General features: G+C 39.9%; 3 protein-coding genes across 5 annotated transcripts in view; 1 reads left to right on the top strand and 2 right to left on the bottom strand.

Annotated features, from left to right (window-relative positions):
• igsf9b (immunoglobulin superfamily, member 9b) overlaps positions 1–839 on the bottom strand; it is a 29,073-nt gene extending 28,234 nt beyond the window's left edge. The window contains exon 1 of one of the 2 annotated variants that reach the window (XM_005922749.2): positions 743–839. The gene's annotated coding sequence lies outside the window, so the exon portion shown is untranslated. The remainder of the gene's footprint in view (positions 1–742) is intronic. The other variant, XM_005922750.2, reaches the window with a different exon arrangement.
• A 2,416-nt stretch (positions 840–3,255) lies between these two features.
• On the bottom strand, positions 3,256–6,462 carry tmem230b (transmembrane protein 230b). Its single transcript, XM_005922754.2, has 3 exons — positions 6,133–6,462; positions 4,073–4,195; positions 3,256–3,976 (listed from the first exon to the last, which is right to left on the bottom strand). Exons 1-3 carry the CDS (start codon positions 6,226–6,228, stop codon positions 3,836–3,838), a joined length of 360 nt encoding a protein of 119 aa, XP_005922816.1. The 5' UTR covers positions 6,229–6,462; the 3' UTR covers positions 3,256–3,835.
• Positions 6,463–12,880: 6,418 nt separating this feature from the next.
• adra1aa (adrenoceptor alpha 1Aa) overlaps positions 12,881–15,425 on the top strand; it is a 20,125-nt gene continuing 17,580 nt past the window's right edge. The window contains exon 1 of one of the 2 annotated variants that reach the window (XM_005922748.2): positions 12,881–13,116. The gene's annotated coding sequence lies outside the window, so the exon portion shown is untranslated. Of the gene's footprint in view, positions 13,117–13,142; positions 13,922–15,425 lie in introns of those variants that run through there. The other variant, XM_042221201.1, reaches the window with a different exon arrangement.

The raw sequence follows: 15,425 nt of genomic DNA, 5'->3' as shown, positions 1-15,425 counted from the left end.
GGAAGTAGCTCCAACTATCTGCAAAACTAACTTAAACGGACATGTTTGTAACAATATTCACCATTTCATGTTCGGGATTAGCTGTGATTTTGTTATAATACAAGCACACTAACCTAACCTTTTCAGTAAGATCACCTAAAATTTATCAGTGTTATACATAATTTATAGCCATCTTATAATAGCTTATTACAAGCTTGCTGACTTTTTTTTTTTTTACCAGAAAGAAATTTCTTAACAGTGGGATTTAAAAAAAAAAAGCTGCAATCGTTTGATAATCTGAATGCCAGTAAAACTATGTTTTAGAAATCGATAAACATACATTTCTTTTAAAAAAAATGCTAATTTAACCTCCAATAAAGAACACGAATTAGCTTTCCGCTAAACGTCATAGTAGCAAGAACCAGTTATTATTTTCACCATAAATCTCACATTAATTTTCCTAAAAGGCAACACACTAAAAAAAACCTCAAAACTACAGTGTGTAAAATAAAATAAAAGGTGTATTAGCAAGGAACAAGATCTGTATCTACAGTTAAACCAACTTAGCATTAGCTAAACAGTTTGCTGCGCTTTAGTCCGGCTAATGAACCACAAAGTCATTTAGTGTTCTTAAAACTATTTATTTTGATTTTTCTTGCTAAAAGAAAAGGCTAAAACGTTTCTATTTAAGTATGAGACGACTGTTACTTCTTTTAAGTTTCGAGTGAGGGCTTTGAGTAAGTTTCCTGCCAAATTATCTTACCTCAAAAACGCTTCCTGTGATCCTGAGCCTCCTAAAATGAGCCGAATACTCAAACCTGCTGTGTGACTGACAGTGACTGCAGCTGGTTAAAGATTATTGGGTATGCTTTATATTACTTTTTAAAATAGCCAATCCAGTGCCAGATCACGTGGTGTCACCGGATGGCTGTATTAACCGTCTAAGGTTTATGATTGTGTCCAAATATAGAATCTACTGCATGTACGTTCATGTATTATATATGTATAGTTTATAGTATAGTATTTAGTGTGTCCTTGGTTAATAGTAATGCTACAGTGGATCAGTTTGGTCAGACGGACGAGCTTATCTAATTTACCAAAATCACTTCTGTTCCTGGGTTCATCCACTCACCAGTCACTTTATTAGGTACACCGTTTTAGTACCATTGTCTGCTAAAATATGATTGCAGGAATTTAAACTGCTAAAAATGACTTGTTGGATTATAATCGTTATATGTCATTTTTATGAATGAAAAACTCTGATTGTCATTAATATTATTTTTATAAGAGATCAGACTAAAAGGAGAGAAGAAATTGCAATAAATGATGCCAGAAGGCAGAGATGTAAAGCAGAAAAAAAAGCAAAAGATGCCTGCAAAACAGGTCATTTCCTTATTTTATATAAAACCCCTTCATAAAGTCTGTTCACTACATTTTTAAATAATATAAGTAAACGTTTTAGACATTAAAAAACACATAGGAACATTGGAAATCACTTTTGGCTACTTTCAGTACTGTCTTAATTCTTGAAGGAATAGATTCAACATTCAAAACGGTTCCTCAGAGATTTTGGTCCACATTAACATGATAACGTCACACAATTCCTGCAGACGACTGCACTCATGATGCGAAAGTCCTGTTCTACCATATCCCAAAGGAGCCCTAATGGATTGAGAACTGCTGACTGTGGAGGTCATTTGTGTACAATGAACTCATTGTCATGTCCAAGAAACCAGTTTGGGATGATCTGAGCTTTATGACGTGGTACGTTATTCTGCTGCAAGCAGCCATCAGACGATACACTGCGCTCAAAAAGGGATAGACATGATCAGCAGCAATACTAAGTTAGGCTGTGGCATTTAAATAATGCTGAGTTTGTACTAAGGGCCCCAAAGTGTGCAAGGAATTGTAGCCCAGCTTCCTGTTCTACCCTGACAGGAGTGACTCCTGTTGTGGTCTTTTCTACAGCCCAATTGCTTCTAGGTTCACTGTGTAAAGTATTCAGATGTGCTCTTCTGTATCGCATGCTTGTAAAGAGCAGTTGATTGAGCTAGTGTCTGGCCATTCATCTCTGCCTCCTGGCATCAACAAGGGATTTTCACACAGAGAACTGCTGCTCACTAAATAATTGATCTTTTTATGATTATCCTCTATAAACCTTAGAGATGGCTGTGTGGGAAAATTCCTAGCCGATCAGCAGCTTCTGAAATACTCAGACAAGGCTGTCTGGCATTAACAACCATGTTAAACTTAAAGTCACTTAAATCACCTTTCAGTAATAAAGGTTAATGCCAGGTCCTTGTTTTTGGGTGATGCAACAGTGGATCAGCTGGGCCAGACAGTACACCTGACCCAGTTAAACACTTGTGTAATGATTCTGAGTAAAAATCAACAAGCCAATATAGTTGAGATAACTTAGCTTTTTATTACTATTTTGCAGTGATGTTGCTTTGACAAGACTCAAGAGTAACACGGACTCATCTGTGCATATAAACAGTTAAAATTACTGAATATCCCTGCAGTATTACTGCACACTTACTTTGTGTCTGTTATTATGTGTCTGCTCAACAACTCTATTGTCTCGTAACGCTCAACTTATGATATCACCATACTAGGTTTGACGGGTTTCACGTAAAAGCAGTAATTTTAAAAGACTCACCTCAGAGAGCATAAAAAACAATATGATAGAAAGCATTGAGAGTATACAAAATGTTTGTTTCCGGGACAAACACAGTAAATCTCAGTCCTCTGTAAGACGTTTTGTGTGCGAATGCCTCCTGGAACCACAGGAAGCACTTAAAAAACAAAGAATCTGAGCTGATTTAAAGTGCATAATCTGATCTAAGGCCCGGCAGTTTGTGATCAGTGTACAGTTGGGTGGGCTCATTCGATAGCAAGGAAAGAGAAACAACGAGAACACAAGCAGCTACCCTCGAATTATCCCTTTGGCAAACAGCGGGTTACTAGGCTTCTGAAAGGATTATATAGACGTCCAACCTTTAGTAGCAATGTGTTTTACATATGACATTATCGGGGGGGGGGGAGGAATCGAGGTGGCAGTCTTGGCTTTCACCAGCACACTTTCAAATTATGCTGAGAGTGATGAGTTGATGGCACAGATTAGAGGGGCAAATGTCAGCAAAATGTCAGGCCTTAATTGCTTGTGTACTGTTTGACAGTGTTTACTCTCACAGGCCAGGTGCACCATATGGAGATCGAAGGATTGGAATTAATCACACAAAATCCTCGGGGAAAGAACAACTCAGAGCAGTGAGGAAGCATTAACTAGGGCGAGGCAATCTTCACTACACGGGATGTGAAGACACAATACTAGCCTTTTATTAAATATCATTATTATGCCACAGAGGTGATATTGTGTATATAATAGGTATACCAGGTATTTGTTATGTTGGTTGCAGCTACTTTAGTTTTAAATTATTTATTCTCTCTGCCACTGAACTGATGGATCTACCTAAAGAATACACAAAATAAAAACTGGTTGTAGTGAAGCAGTTAAAAGACTCACTATATGTGGCCACATTGGTTGTACTACATAAGGTAAAATATTCTATAAACAAACTGAAATGGTTTTATATAAATCAAAAGAAATAATACAAATCTTTTTTATTCATTTATCAAGCTATAAAACAAATACAAAGATAATTTTTTTTTAAAAACAGTTGCTATTAGCAACCTGGCATTAAGAACCTAGGTAGAAAAATCTATAAGAACAATATTGTAATTTAAAAACAATTATGAAAAAAACAAAAAAAAAAGGGATCTCATTTTCTTTAAATATATCACGACTTTAAATTCACTACATGTAAGCGCAGCAGGACTGGGGCTTTAGCAATGGTCAGTCATCAAAGTCTGGGATGTCATCATAAGAGTACCCCGGGTAGCCCTTTGATGCATAGTAAGCTATCCGTAGGTGGTAAAATCCAGGCAGGAAGACAAGGATCCCGATGATGAGGACAGGCACGGTCCGGTCTGTGTGCTAAAAGAAAGAAAACATTTATTCTCTTAACATGATGACATTGTATGACCTGTAAAAGGATGTAACAAGAAAAGTGTGACCTAGAAAATTACTTACAGTGACGCCAAAGTAGCCAGCCAAGAGAAGAGCACCGATGATGATCAACAGCGAGCCGATTAGGAAAAGGATCGTGGCTAGTGCGATGGCTTTATATGGGACCTTGGGTGGGCTCTTCTTGAACTGTAGAGGGGAAATATTTCATTTCAAAAACATTTCTGTGAAACACAAGGTTTCTTGGAAGTGTCCGTTTTTCCTCTTCTGTGTCAAAATCATTAGACTAGAGAGATGTTTTCCATCGAATCAGCTTTAAATAAATTGCCCTATTCTCATAAAAACATGGATGTACAGTACTGTGCAAACATCTCAAGCTAACCCTAATTTTTCTTTTAGTATTTTGCTAGGAAAATGGCAAATAGGTGCAGCAATTTATTGACAGATTCAAAAACACATGGAAATACAGTATATCCCACACTGCTTCAATAATGTTTATTTTCCTTCTCTGAGGAGGCCAATCCATGACTGACAGTGTTCTATTGTGTGTGTTTTTTATCCAGGTATGCTTTGACTGCACTGGCAGTGTGTTTGGGATCTCTGCCCGACTGAAAAATGAAGCTGTTGCCAACGATTTCCAGAAGGTAGGGCTGTACCATATCGTGTTGTCTGCAATAATACATCTATAATTTTTTACATGATATAAAAATGTCAAAATGCAATATCACTAGTGTAGCAAAAGCATGCATTTACATTACAGTAAATGTTCTTGCAATATTGTGCTGGTAATTTTGAAGCTGTCACCTACCCCTACTAGAGGGCATCGCACGGTGGATCAAACTCTGATCATACTTTTCTGTGTTCATGATTTAATTGTGACAAGATTCCAAACACCATTGGCTGAAATGCAGGCCCTAAAAAACTATTTAGTGTCTGTCAAACTGTGTTATCTTTGGCATTTTCACAGATTCAACTAAAGAAACATAAAGTTAGGTGCTTTTTGTGACAGCCTGCTCATAACAAAGTACCCAAATACAAGATTTAAAATATGCTAAGTTGCCTGTTATGTGTAGACACAACACTGAGTTAGGTGCCATTTTTAATGCTTCCTTTATTCACAGCTGAAAGTAGCTGAAAAAACAAAAAGACATTTCTCACAAAATGTTCCGGTACAAGGACTGGACCTTAAATGAGTAAAAACGCAGCCAGTTTCCAAAGAATGTTTTTGAAAGACCTTCAGAAAGCCTGGAGAACTACTGTTTGATTCAACTCAACTTTCTGAGAGTGAAATTCTTATAGTGTCAAATTAAAGCAACAGACGCCTCAAGGGGCTTTATATTTTAAGGTAAAGACCCTAGAATAATACAGAGAATACCCCAACAATTAAACGACCCCCTATGAGCAAGCACTTGGCAAAAATGGGAAGGAAAATCTCCCTATTAACAGGAAGAAGCGTTGAAAGGGTCAGGGAGGGGTAGCCATCTCCTCTGACTGGTTGGGATTGAGGGGAGGAAGCCAGGACAAAAGATACAATAAACTGTGTAAGAGATCCGGACATTAATAATAATTCACGATTGAATAGAGTGGTGTACTAAACACATACTGAGTGAAAAGAGGGGGTCGTAACACAGGTGAGAGAACAAGAAATACTTCCAAACTGGGAGCTTGTTCCATAGAAGAGGGGCCTGAAACTGCAAGGCTCTGCCTCCCATTCTACTTTTAAATACCCTCAGAAGCAAATAAGCCAGCAGTCTTTTTGTTTCAGTCTATGTATTGCTTAGGACCACTTAAAAAATGCCAAGTCTGACTCCTTCAAAGTAGGGTGGCTGAAGACATTTGCACAGTCCTTTAAAAGTGTTGGTTATGCAGTATTTCTTGTGAACATTCACCAAACTTTGATGAGAACATCAAGAGGTTATAAGAATTAATATCACAGGACCCCCCCCCCAACAACCCCAATGACGTCAACAGGGCTACCTTAGCTCGGAAATGACAGCGGCCATCTATTGCTGCAGTACCCCTTTATATTCATACTGTTGTGGTCGAAACCAGTGCACCAACTTTAGTCTATTATCTAAAAATAAAAGCAATGGTAACGTATCCTAGCGTTACACCTTCTGTTTTACCTGTAAATCAATGTAGCCGTCGTCGTCAGTGGCTAACCTGGAATACCTAACTTTGCTGTTAGGGATCCCGTTGGACACAACATTACGAGCGGGCATCTTCTTCAGCGGTTTGCTTTCAGATGAAGCAGAAAAGCAGAAAAGGCCCAACTACTCGACAGGCATCACTCTTAAACCGCAACTGCCAAAATAAAACAATACCGCACTTGGCTTATTCTAGGGCCGCTCCGACGACGTTTTATAAAGAGTTTACAGCGTAGAAGCCTCTGTTTGGGAATATGGTGTTGGACCTTCCGTGTTTTCAGTACGTATACACTCTGCGCCTGCGCAATCTGAAGCGTCATTATTAACTTCCAGAAACTTCGATTTAACGCGTAATTTTAATTTAAACGTTGCATGTGCTGTGCGAGATGAAAAAATAACGTTAAGCTAAATCACAAAAAAGAAAAGTTTTCAGATGTGCTTTAGCGCAATTAACGGTTTTACAATAAAAAGGAAGATTTGCACCACGCCATGTCTGCCACCAGAGGGCGCTGTTGAGTCTTATTAAAATGACCGGGTCACTGCGAGTCACAGACATGACCCTGCGGTGTCGAGATTCATCTCTTTGTGCGGATGTTCATTTCCTGGGATGTTCTGTTCTGTCTTTGTAATCACACTGTGCTTACAGAAGATAACGTTTCTGGCGAGACTGCAGATTTTGATACCATTTCACGTAACAGAAGAAGCTAAGACTAACCCACTCCCCCTGAAGGCCATTTTAATCACTGAAATACAATCTCCTGTATTTATTTTCATAAATGTACATTAAAACAGGAAATAAATTGACAGTTACATGATGTCTAAAAACAATTAACCAGATCAACAGCTTCTTTTCAAAAAGGACACATTAACGAGTCTCTTAATCCTGAAGTGATAATTGGCACATTTTTGTCTGCTTCAGATGTGGATGAACTCCAGGTGTTTGTATACAAAGTCACCTCTGCCAGTTTATTGCCACCTCCCTGGTTACGCACATCAATAATCCAGTCTGTGAGTGACTGACCATGTAATAAGCAAAAACCCTCAATCCATCTGAAATGACTAATTAAAGCTTCTGTGGTTGTGTACTGTATTTTTATTTTAATTTGTGTTTTTCATACTAGCTCCTCGTATGAGACGGAAGTGCCATGCAGATTTAAGCGGAACTGAGATGCTACCTGACTCATCGAAGGTCTTGCTAGAGTCATGGGCTCTACAGTCAGTTATTAAATGTCTGCAGGATGACAAATAAATAAATAAATAAAGCTCTTTTATCATGAGCAGTAAATCAAATGCATATTCTTATCGCTCGCAGCATCAGTAATACTCTTTAAAGTAAGCCTACACTTTGGCAGAGGATGAGTTTCTGGTGATCATTAGTATGCTGAGTGACCTTGACTGTCTCATCGCTGCAGTTTAAGGCCATAATGTTGATCTCTGGGGGTGATTGAAGCCCTAAAATCATTTGGATTTTTTCCTTTTCTTTCCATTGCACACAACACAAATTCTTCTACATCACAGAGCACAGTGCGTTCTCTTGTCTTAAGTTTGTCGTTGATATTTACAGATTTCTCAGAGTTTCAGCGAGAAATGATCTTTTCAAATCCACCCCGCCTGCATTTCATCTTCGTTTTAGTGGGATTTAGCAAAATGTATTCTGTCCTCTGGAAACCACTTTAAAATTGCATTACTATTCCAAATTGCAGTGGGCGAATGCAGAGTCATATAAGCGGCCTTCGGAAATAACAGATTGTGCAGACGTTCTTTACTATACCTGTTACTGAGGGCAAACTTTGCCCTTTGCTTTATCACTCATTCCAGTTTCCTAACTCATACCTCACTGGGCTCTGTGGTTGCATGTTGACTCTGCTCATCAGCTGACGCCACGGCTGCGTCACTGGATTGTCTTCCTTTGTGTGCCAAATAACGCCGCTCTTATCTGTTCGGTCTCCTTATTTGGAGGTTCAATAGCTACAATCAAGGTCACTGCACAAGCCGCTTAGCCTCCCCCTCAGTGTGAATTTAGAAACACGGCATTCAATTTATCTGCTCTGCAGCCTTGAGACAATCTACAAGACCAGATAAATCTGCAGTTATTTTACATTCATAAATTCAAAATAAATGGGCTCCAAATGGTACCACTGATGGAATAATCTATCTGTAAGTAACTCTGCTGCCCCTAACATTTATGTTCAGACATTACTTCATCTATTGTCGTTTTTTTTCATCCCATGGGGGTTTAGAATTTCAATAGGATCTTCTTGTAAACTATTGGTGCAAAGTGTTTGAGACCATAAATAAGAATTCTGGTCTAATGACACGTGGAGTTGTAATTAATTAATCAGATGACTGGGTAAGCTGTCACCAGTCAAAGACGGGAAGAGAGTGCGTTGTCATGTTAGATAATCCCTGCCACTACACCATGATGCCTGCACAGAAGCACATCAGAACAGCTGAGCACACTGAGCCCCCAAGGTGTGTGTGTGTGTGTGTGTGCACGTGTGTGTGTGAAGACGGCCACAGCCAACTCTCTTATAACCCCCCGAGTACGACTCTGAACAGTATAAGAGAACAGCATTTAGGCCATAATTAGAGTCCTGTTCATAGTGGAGTTCTGTCTGCTGAGATAATTAGGTCTGTCTTCATTACAGCAATTGCAGATAGAACCACGAATGGAGCCCAATAAAAGCCTCGACCATTATACCACTTGAACATCATGCAATCTGCCTGTGGCTTTGCCTTATTACTTTTAAACCCACCGGGTTTCAGAAATGATCAAATGCGCCATGTAGGTGGTGCACAGGTGCTGCTGAGCAACAAGCTTTTCAAAATTTAAAATAAGTTCTGCGACATGTAATATACTTTCCATGTTTTTGATCTGTGGGTTTGTTCTTTTGTGTGAGAGTGAGTGTGTGTGTGCGTGTGTGTGTGCCTGCTCAAATATTGAACATTGGATGAAAAGAAATATGTATCACATTAAAGTACGGCTTAACGGATGATACTGTCTGGGCCGTTTTTGGTCCAGGCTGAAATATTTGAGCAAATAGGAGCTGGATTACCATAGAAACATTCATTGCCCCCCACCCCCATCTCTTTAATCCAGCTGTTTTTGCCCTGATTCTCCTTTTTTCCCTCCACCAGGTTGCAGTTTTCACTTATCTGGAGGAATCTCTCGAGAAGAGGAACGCCTCTTGTGAGCCCTTGACTTTTCCTTCAGTGCCACCACGACGTTACTGAAAAGCCATAAACTGTACAAACTTCAGTAACTTTTTAAGAGTTTGCCCAATGATGTGGTTAACTTCTAAGACCTGTCACAACAACAAAGCAAGTCATGAAGGTGGTGACTATGTTAAATATTGAACTTAACATTGCAGTGCCTATAGCGGCTTGCTTCTGCTAAACAGCTTCAGCATTTCAATCAAAGTATAGTGAACAGCAGGCATGGCTTTAAACCTGTCTTTTTTTAATGCTCCTTGTGTGGATTGAGTAAAAACCTTCTTTAAACAGACACCCCGAAGTCATTTAAAATTCCTGCAGCCACACTTCATCGTCCTAATTAGAATAACACTAAAAATCACTTTTTAATGACTTTCTTTTGTGCGTCACCGAGGAAAGATGCCTTATTCTGTCGGCTGTGAATGCATTACTGTATCGGTTTCATGGAACTGATTGGGCACAATTAAATACAAAAGGATCTGTCAGCTTTGAGTGAATCACAGAATTGTCACTTGGCGCTGAACACTAGGAGCTCATGTAAAATTTATGCCAAGCGGTAATGAAGTGATGGATGCTTCCTTGCTCACATCATCGCAGGTGCTGTATGTCACACAGGATGGTTGCAGGAGGACGCAGTGATGACTCTTGTATTTCTGACCACAGCCACTGATGGGTTTTTTCCTCCTTTTTTGCTCTTCAATCTGCATTTCAGGTGTGAGCCTGAGGTTAGTTGTGTGCGTGGGAGGACAGCAGACTACTGCAGCACACTTGGTATAAGGAGCTTCATCAGCCTGATGACAGAATCTATCACCTTTATTTCACATTGCCATCTCCCCTTTTTCCCCCCCTTCAGCTTATAACAAAAAAAAGAACAGTTGCCTCGAGAACATGACACACGACACGCAAAGCAGCGGCTTCGATCTTCAAATTTGCCTGCTTTGCATGCCAAGCATTTCACATTAGTCACAGAGTAATGTCAGCAGTGTGCATTTAACAGCTTCGATGATTGAAATCCTGGAGCTGGTTTTGTCAAAGTCATAAGCACAGGAGAGAAAATCTCTTGATATGCAATTAAGGCGAATGTCACTGTAAATGCCAACATTAGTATGAATGCTAGAGTCAGGTTTCTTGCCTCCATGACAGGAAATGTGTCTTCCAGTGCAGAGATATTGATTTCAGTTTCTTTCAAACTCAGCAGCCCACCTCACTGCATGGGCGGCACAGACAGGTAATTACTTTTCCAGCAGATAGCACGATAGGGCCTAACAGGATGCAAATACACACAAATCAACAGCACGGGTGTCTCGCAGGCTTGTTTTTAATGCATAACATAATTACAAAGCTATTGTTGCGTTAAATGCTTATTACAAAGTGGTTTGTCAGCGCCAGACAGTCATGCATACGCAGTAATGACACATAATCTGCCTAAATGTTGTGATTTTTGCTAAAATTGCGGTGAAAATTGTTTTTCAATTTTAAAGAAAATCCATCTGTGACCTTTGCTTTTCAATTTATTGTGCAAGCAAAGTAGATATGCCTATTTATGTCACGTCGTACCTTTCGCTGATTTGAATGCACTCTTGGGGAGTTCAGAGGTCTGGTTGCGATTTTTGCTTTTGGCAAGATGAAGTAGACGTGCTCGCCGGATATACCGGCAGGTAAAAAAAAAAAGGAAAAAGAAAAGATGAGGCATTGTGAGCTGAAAGTCTCATCATTGATTGAACACACAAGCTGACTTTAACTGCTCAAATGTTTACTTCGGCTTAAAATCTCTCACTTAAAACAGGCAGCAGCCTCGGGTAAAGCCTTCATATCTGAAACCAGTTTGAAAAACAACAAATACTCCAACTGGCTAAACCTGGATTTGTCCACAGTGGGAAGAAAAGAATCAATCCCCCACCCCAACAAAAAAATCAATGTACCGTGTTTATCCATGTGTAGCTAAATGTGTGTATGTGTGTGCTTGTTTCTGTCTCATCTCTTCCTCATAGCTTAATTGAAAAAAGGGAAAAATGCACAGCCACTGAATAATCACAATCCCTGCTGAAATGGCAATGCTTTATAAATTACAATCATCTCTCGCTGCTCAGACATTAACAAATGAGTATCGACTGAGTGTGCAACAGATGGACCGAGGGTCTTATAGACTATACTGTATGCCGCAAATGTCAGCTATAGGTGCGTTTGTTGCTCATCACGCTTTCATAATGCAGTGTGTTGTGTTTAAACGCGCAGGAGGATTAGTCCTGTTAGTGGTAATGGTGTTAATATTTGAAGCCACAGCTTGGAGCAATTACAGTCTAATTATTTTTTAGGGGGTATCCGTAAAATTAGTGTGTAGTTAATGAGCAGCAAAGAAGAAGAAAAAAGAAAGCTGGAGCAGGGTGGGTAATAGCAGATATTTAGAAATAACTCACAGTGTAAATAAAGTACTTACTTAGTAACTACAGGCTACTGTGTTATTGCTGCGCCTTCAGACCCCTCTGCCTGTGGCTAACATCCAGTAACAGATGTACTGTTACTGGATGTTAGGGTGTGATTCCTGCACCAAAGTTTTTAAATATAGAAGGCAGCTGCTTTCATTTTGCTGATGGGGAACAAAGTGTTATCAGGCAAAGCCCGTGAATAATTGTGTACCTTGTTTACCACCCATAAAATGTAATTTATATTTTAAATCATGCTCTGCAAGAGACTGGTGACCTGTCCAGGGTGTACCCTTGTGCCCTATAATAGCCCGAGGTTCCCCGCAACCCTAAACTGGATAAGCAGAAGCGAATGTATGGATGGATGGAGTCATAAGAGAATGTATGTTTGGTTATATCAAATTACAAATAAATATAAAAGGAAGTTGGACTTAAAAAGAGAGTGTCATTCCAGATGTGATAACAACAAATGTGAGTTTAAGAAGGAGCTTCCACAAAGATACAAGTGTGTTTAAAATGTGTGTAAAAAAAAACTCATTTATGATGGTGCAAGTCTTGGAGATGTGGAGATGTGTAAAAGAAGACGCCTTTTCATTAAGAACACAACTGTTTCTGGTCAGAAACATGAACACGTGTATTTTAGGCTATAGAGTTATTTCTTGGCTGTAATCAAAAGTGTTACACAGATTTTTAAATAAAACTAGACATCACCTTTACTTTTATCTCTGGGATCAAAAACACTTTAAACATCTGCAACACACGAACATTCCTTCACTGGGGGGGAGTAAAAGTTTGGTACGGACTCCTGAAGACTGAAAGTACACTTACATAACCTTACAAAAAATAGTAAATAGTAAAAGTCTTTGAGCATTTCCACACACACTGTATTCTCGTACAGTTTAACAGCTGGAAAGGTGGGTGACACCGGTTAATGAAAGATTTCTGAATGACACAGACCGGTTGTGATGACGCACAAAGAGTGATGCTGAGCCATAGTGAGGTGATGTGAGGATGGATGGCTGGGTGGTGGTAAGGAGGGGGTGGGGCTGGGAGGGTTGGGTTGAGGGGGGGGGGGGGGGGGGGGGGGTAGATACGGGCGACAGTGGTTTCGAAAAGAAAGCAGTGAGAGATTTGGCTGGCTACTCGTCATCATCTGAAGAGACTTGGAGCACCTGAAGCTTCGGGTGTCTGCTCCGGCAGATATGAGGGCTCTCCACGGCGAGCGCACTTGGCTCTCCCTTCGCCGCCTCCTAGCGCGTCTCGGCAATCACTGCCGTGCCCAAATGTGGCTCTGTCCAAGCATCGGGATGTGAAAAATCAAAGTTGGGTGAGTCCCAGAACAATTCATTTGAAGTATTTAACAGAAGCATTTTTGAATTGATAGTTTATTTTATTGATAAAAAACTATTTCTTCTTAATTGAATTTGCTGAAAGCGCTGATGCATAAGTGTGCATAAGTAGCCAAATAGCGTTGATTTATTCTTTGGTTTTAATGGGGCTAAATGTCTGGAGCAAACTGGTGAAGTGGTTAAAATACACATGATTTAAGACAACTGTATCCCTCCGAACAGCCATAAGGCACGATCGCGCTGTTATGCTTGATTTATGTAATGCTGTTTTTTGTTGTTTTTACACCCTCCCGTTTTTTAAAACCTCAAATCTGAAGGAAAACTGCGAACAGATCATTTGAATATGAAGAACTGTTTTAAATGTAGCTATAAGGTTTCGGAAGAAAAAGCCAGCCAGCTCCCATGCGTCTCACGCATGTCTCTGTCAGTTTACTGAGGTGGATGTGACTTTATGTCAGGTGTAGTCCTGCACAGTGGCCTCATCTTATAGAGCTGGGAATTACTCCGCACACCGGTGAAGAGGTTGAGATTGCATCTGAGTCACAATCGCTGTTTACTCCTGGCCAATTAAAGTAACAGCAGACACAGAGAAGCCAGGGTTGCTCAAGCTTTCCTCAACAATATTGCGGATACCTCAGAAGCAGCTGCACATCAGCCATTGTTCTATGGACGCCAAGAAGACAAAGCCTATATTTGGAGCCTATTCTGCAGAGGAGAAAGATGCTTGTATCAGGAGGGACCTTCTGAAAAAGGCAGCTAACAAAATGTAACCGAGCAAGACAGGTAACTTCCAGCTACTTCAGTATGGAGCTGCACACTGTTTTCAGCCACCCTGCAGCATATGTCATCTTTCACTTTGCAACTCCCTCCGTACAGAGGCATTATAATGAATATTAAACCAATCAGTGCTGGAAGAAAACCTCTCTGCTGGGTCTACAGAGCCAAACGAAATCCCATGGCGTAGTGAAATCAACAGGTCTTTTTAACAGAATCTAGAAGTAAGCATGTCACTTTTAATTTATCTTAGAAGGCGTTTTAATCATGAGTTTAAGTCTTGTGATTGTAATGTACGAGCCGGGTGGATTAATCAAATTAGGTTTGTTAGGGAGTTTGGCAATCCTTTTCATGCAATTTGGTCAGCTGTCAAGAAAAAGGGTTTTCTTCTCGTTGGAACAGATTTTCTTTGATGCACAGTGATTGGTAGCCTCTAAATCCTTAATGTGAGACACACTGAGCAGATACCGATACATCTGTTTTATTTATATAGTATAGAGTAAGCATTTGGTGACTGTGGGAAGGAAAAACTACCTTCTGACAGAAAGAAACTTCCAGCAGAACCAGGCGCAGGGAGGGGCAACTATCTGCCACGATCAGTTGGCGGTGAGAGGAGTGAGATAGGACAAAAGACACACTCTATAAGACAGGCAGCGATTAATGATAATGAATTAACTAAATGCAGAGAAGTGTTAAAAAACACACTGTCCCCTGAATCCAAACTGGGAGCTGGTTCCACAGAAGAGGGGTCTGAAGGCGCTGCCTCCCATTCTTTATTTAAATACTCAAGGAACAACAACTCTGAGAGCAAAGTGATCTATTGAGGTTATATGGTACTTTAAGTTCTTTTAAATGGTTCTGATTATTCAAGACTTTGTGTGTGAGGCAGAGAATTTTGAATTTGATACTGGATTAAACTGGGAGTCAATGTTGAGAACATAAACGGATAGAAGGAGCAGATCCTGACAGAGTGGATATATATAGCTGAAGGTGTGACACAGTAAATCATTCAACTTGTTCTCTCAATTGTAACACAGCATATTTATAATACAGTGACAGTATTAATGCAGCGGTTAATATTTTAAGCCGAGGTAACTTAATCTTTTCTACAGTGCGAAATGATGATGGTGTAATGAACTCCCGCATCTCTCCTATGAATACACATGTAGGCCTTTTATTCATAATTACTGTATTAGCATTATTTCCCACATGGGAGGGAGAAGCTCTCAGGTGCTGCCGCATGACGCTGTAATGGCGTACTGCATCATGCCAGCATCAGAGCTCAGCTGAGATATAAAACTTTAAGACAAACATAATAAACATTTGAACATGCAGTGTGGATCAGTTGGTTGTGGGGCCCAGAGGACAAGGCCAGCCACTGACTGACTGTTCGCATTGTTTTGAAACCTGTGGGGCACAGATAGATAGATAGATAGATAGATAGATAGATAGATAGATAGATAGATAGATAGATAGATAGATAGATAGATAGATAGATAGATAGATAGATAGA

The sequence above is a fragment of the Haplochromis burtoni genome, unplaced genomic scaffold (assembly GCF_018398535.1).
Source record: "Haplochromis burtoni strain Fernald_Lab_line unplaced genomic scaffold, NCSU_Asbu1 Contig_62, whole genome shotgun sequence".
Lineage (NCBI taxonomy): Eukaryota > Metazoa > Chordata > Actinopteri > Cichliformes > Cichlidae > Haplochromis > Haplochromis burtoni.
Note: the sequence above shows the minus strand (reverse complement) of the source record. Positions and strands in the feature narration are given on the sequence as shown.

What these genes read in the sequence shown, in the direction of transcription:
- tmem230b (XM_005922754.2), bottom strand. Translation starts at nt 6,228, where the DNA reads ATGCCCGCTCGTAATGTTGTGTCCAACGGGATCCCTAACAGCAAAGTT. An exon ending in ACGGCTACATTGATTTACAG is followed by an intron (nt 4,196 to 6,132) that starts GTAAAACAGAAG and finishes TCCCCTCTACAG; the next exon opens with TTCAAGAAGAGCCCACCCAA. An exon ending in CTGGCTACTTTGGCGTCACT is followed by an intron (nt 3,977 to 4,072) that starts GTAAGTAATTTT and finishes TCTTTCTTTTAG; the next exon opens with CACACAGACCGGACCGTGCC.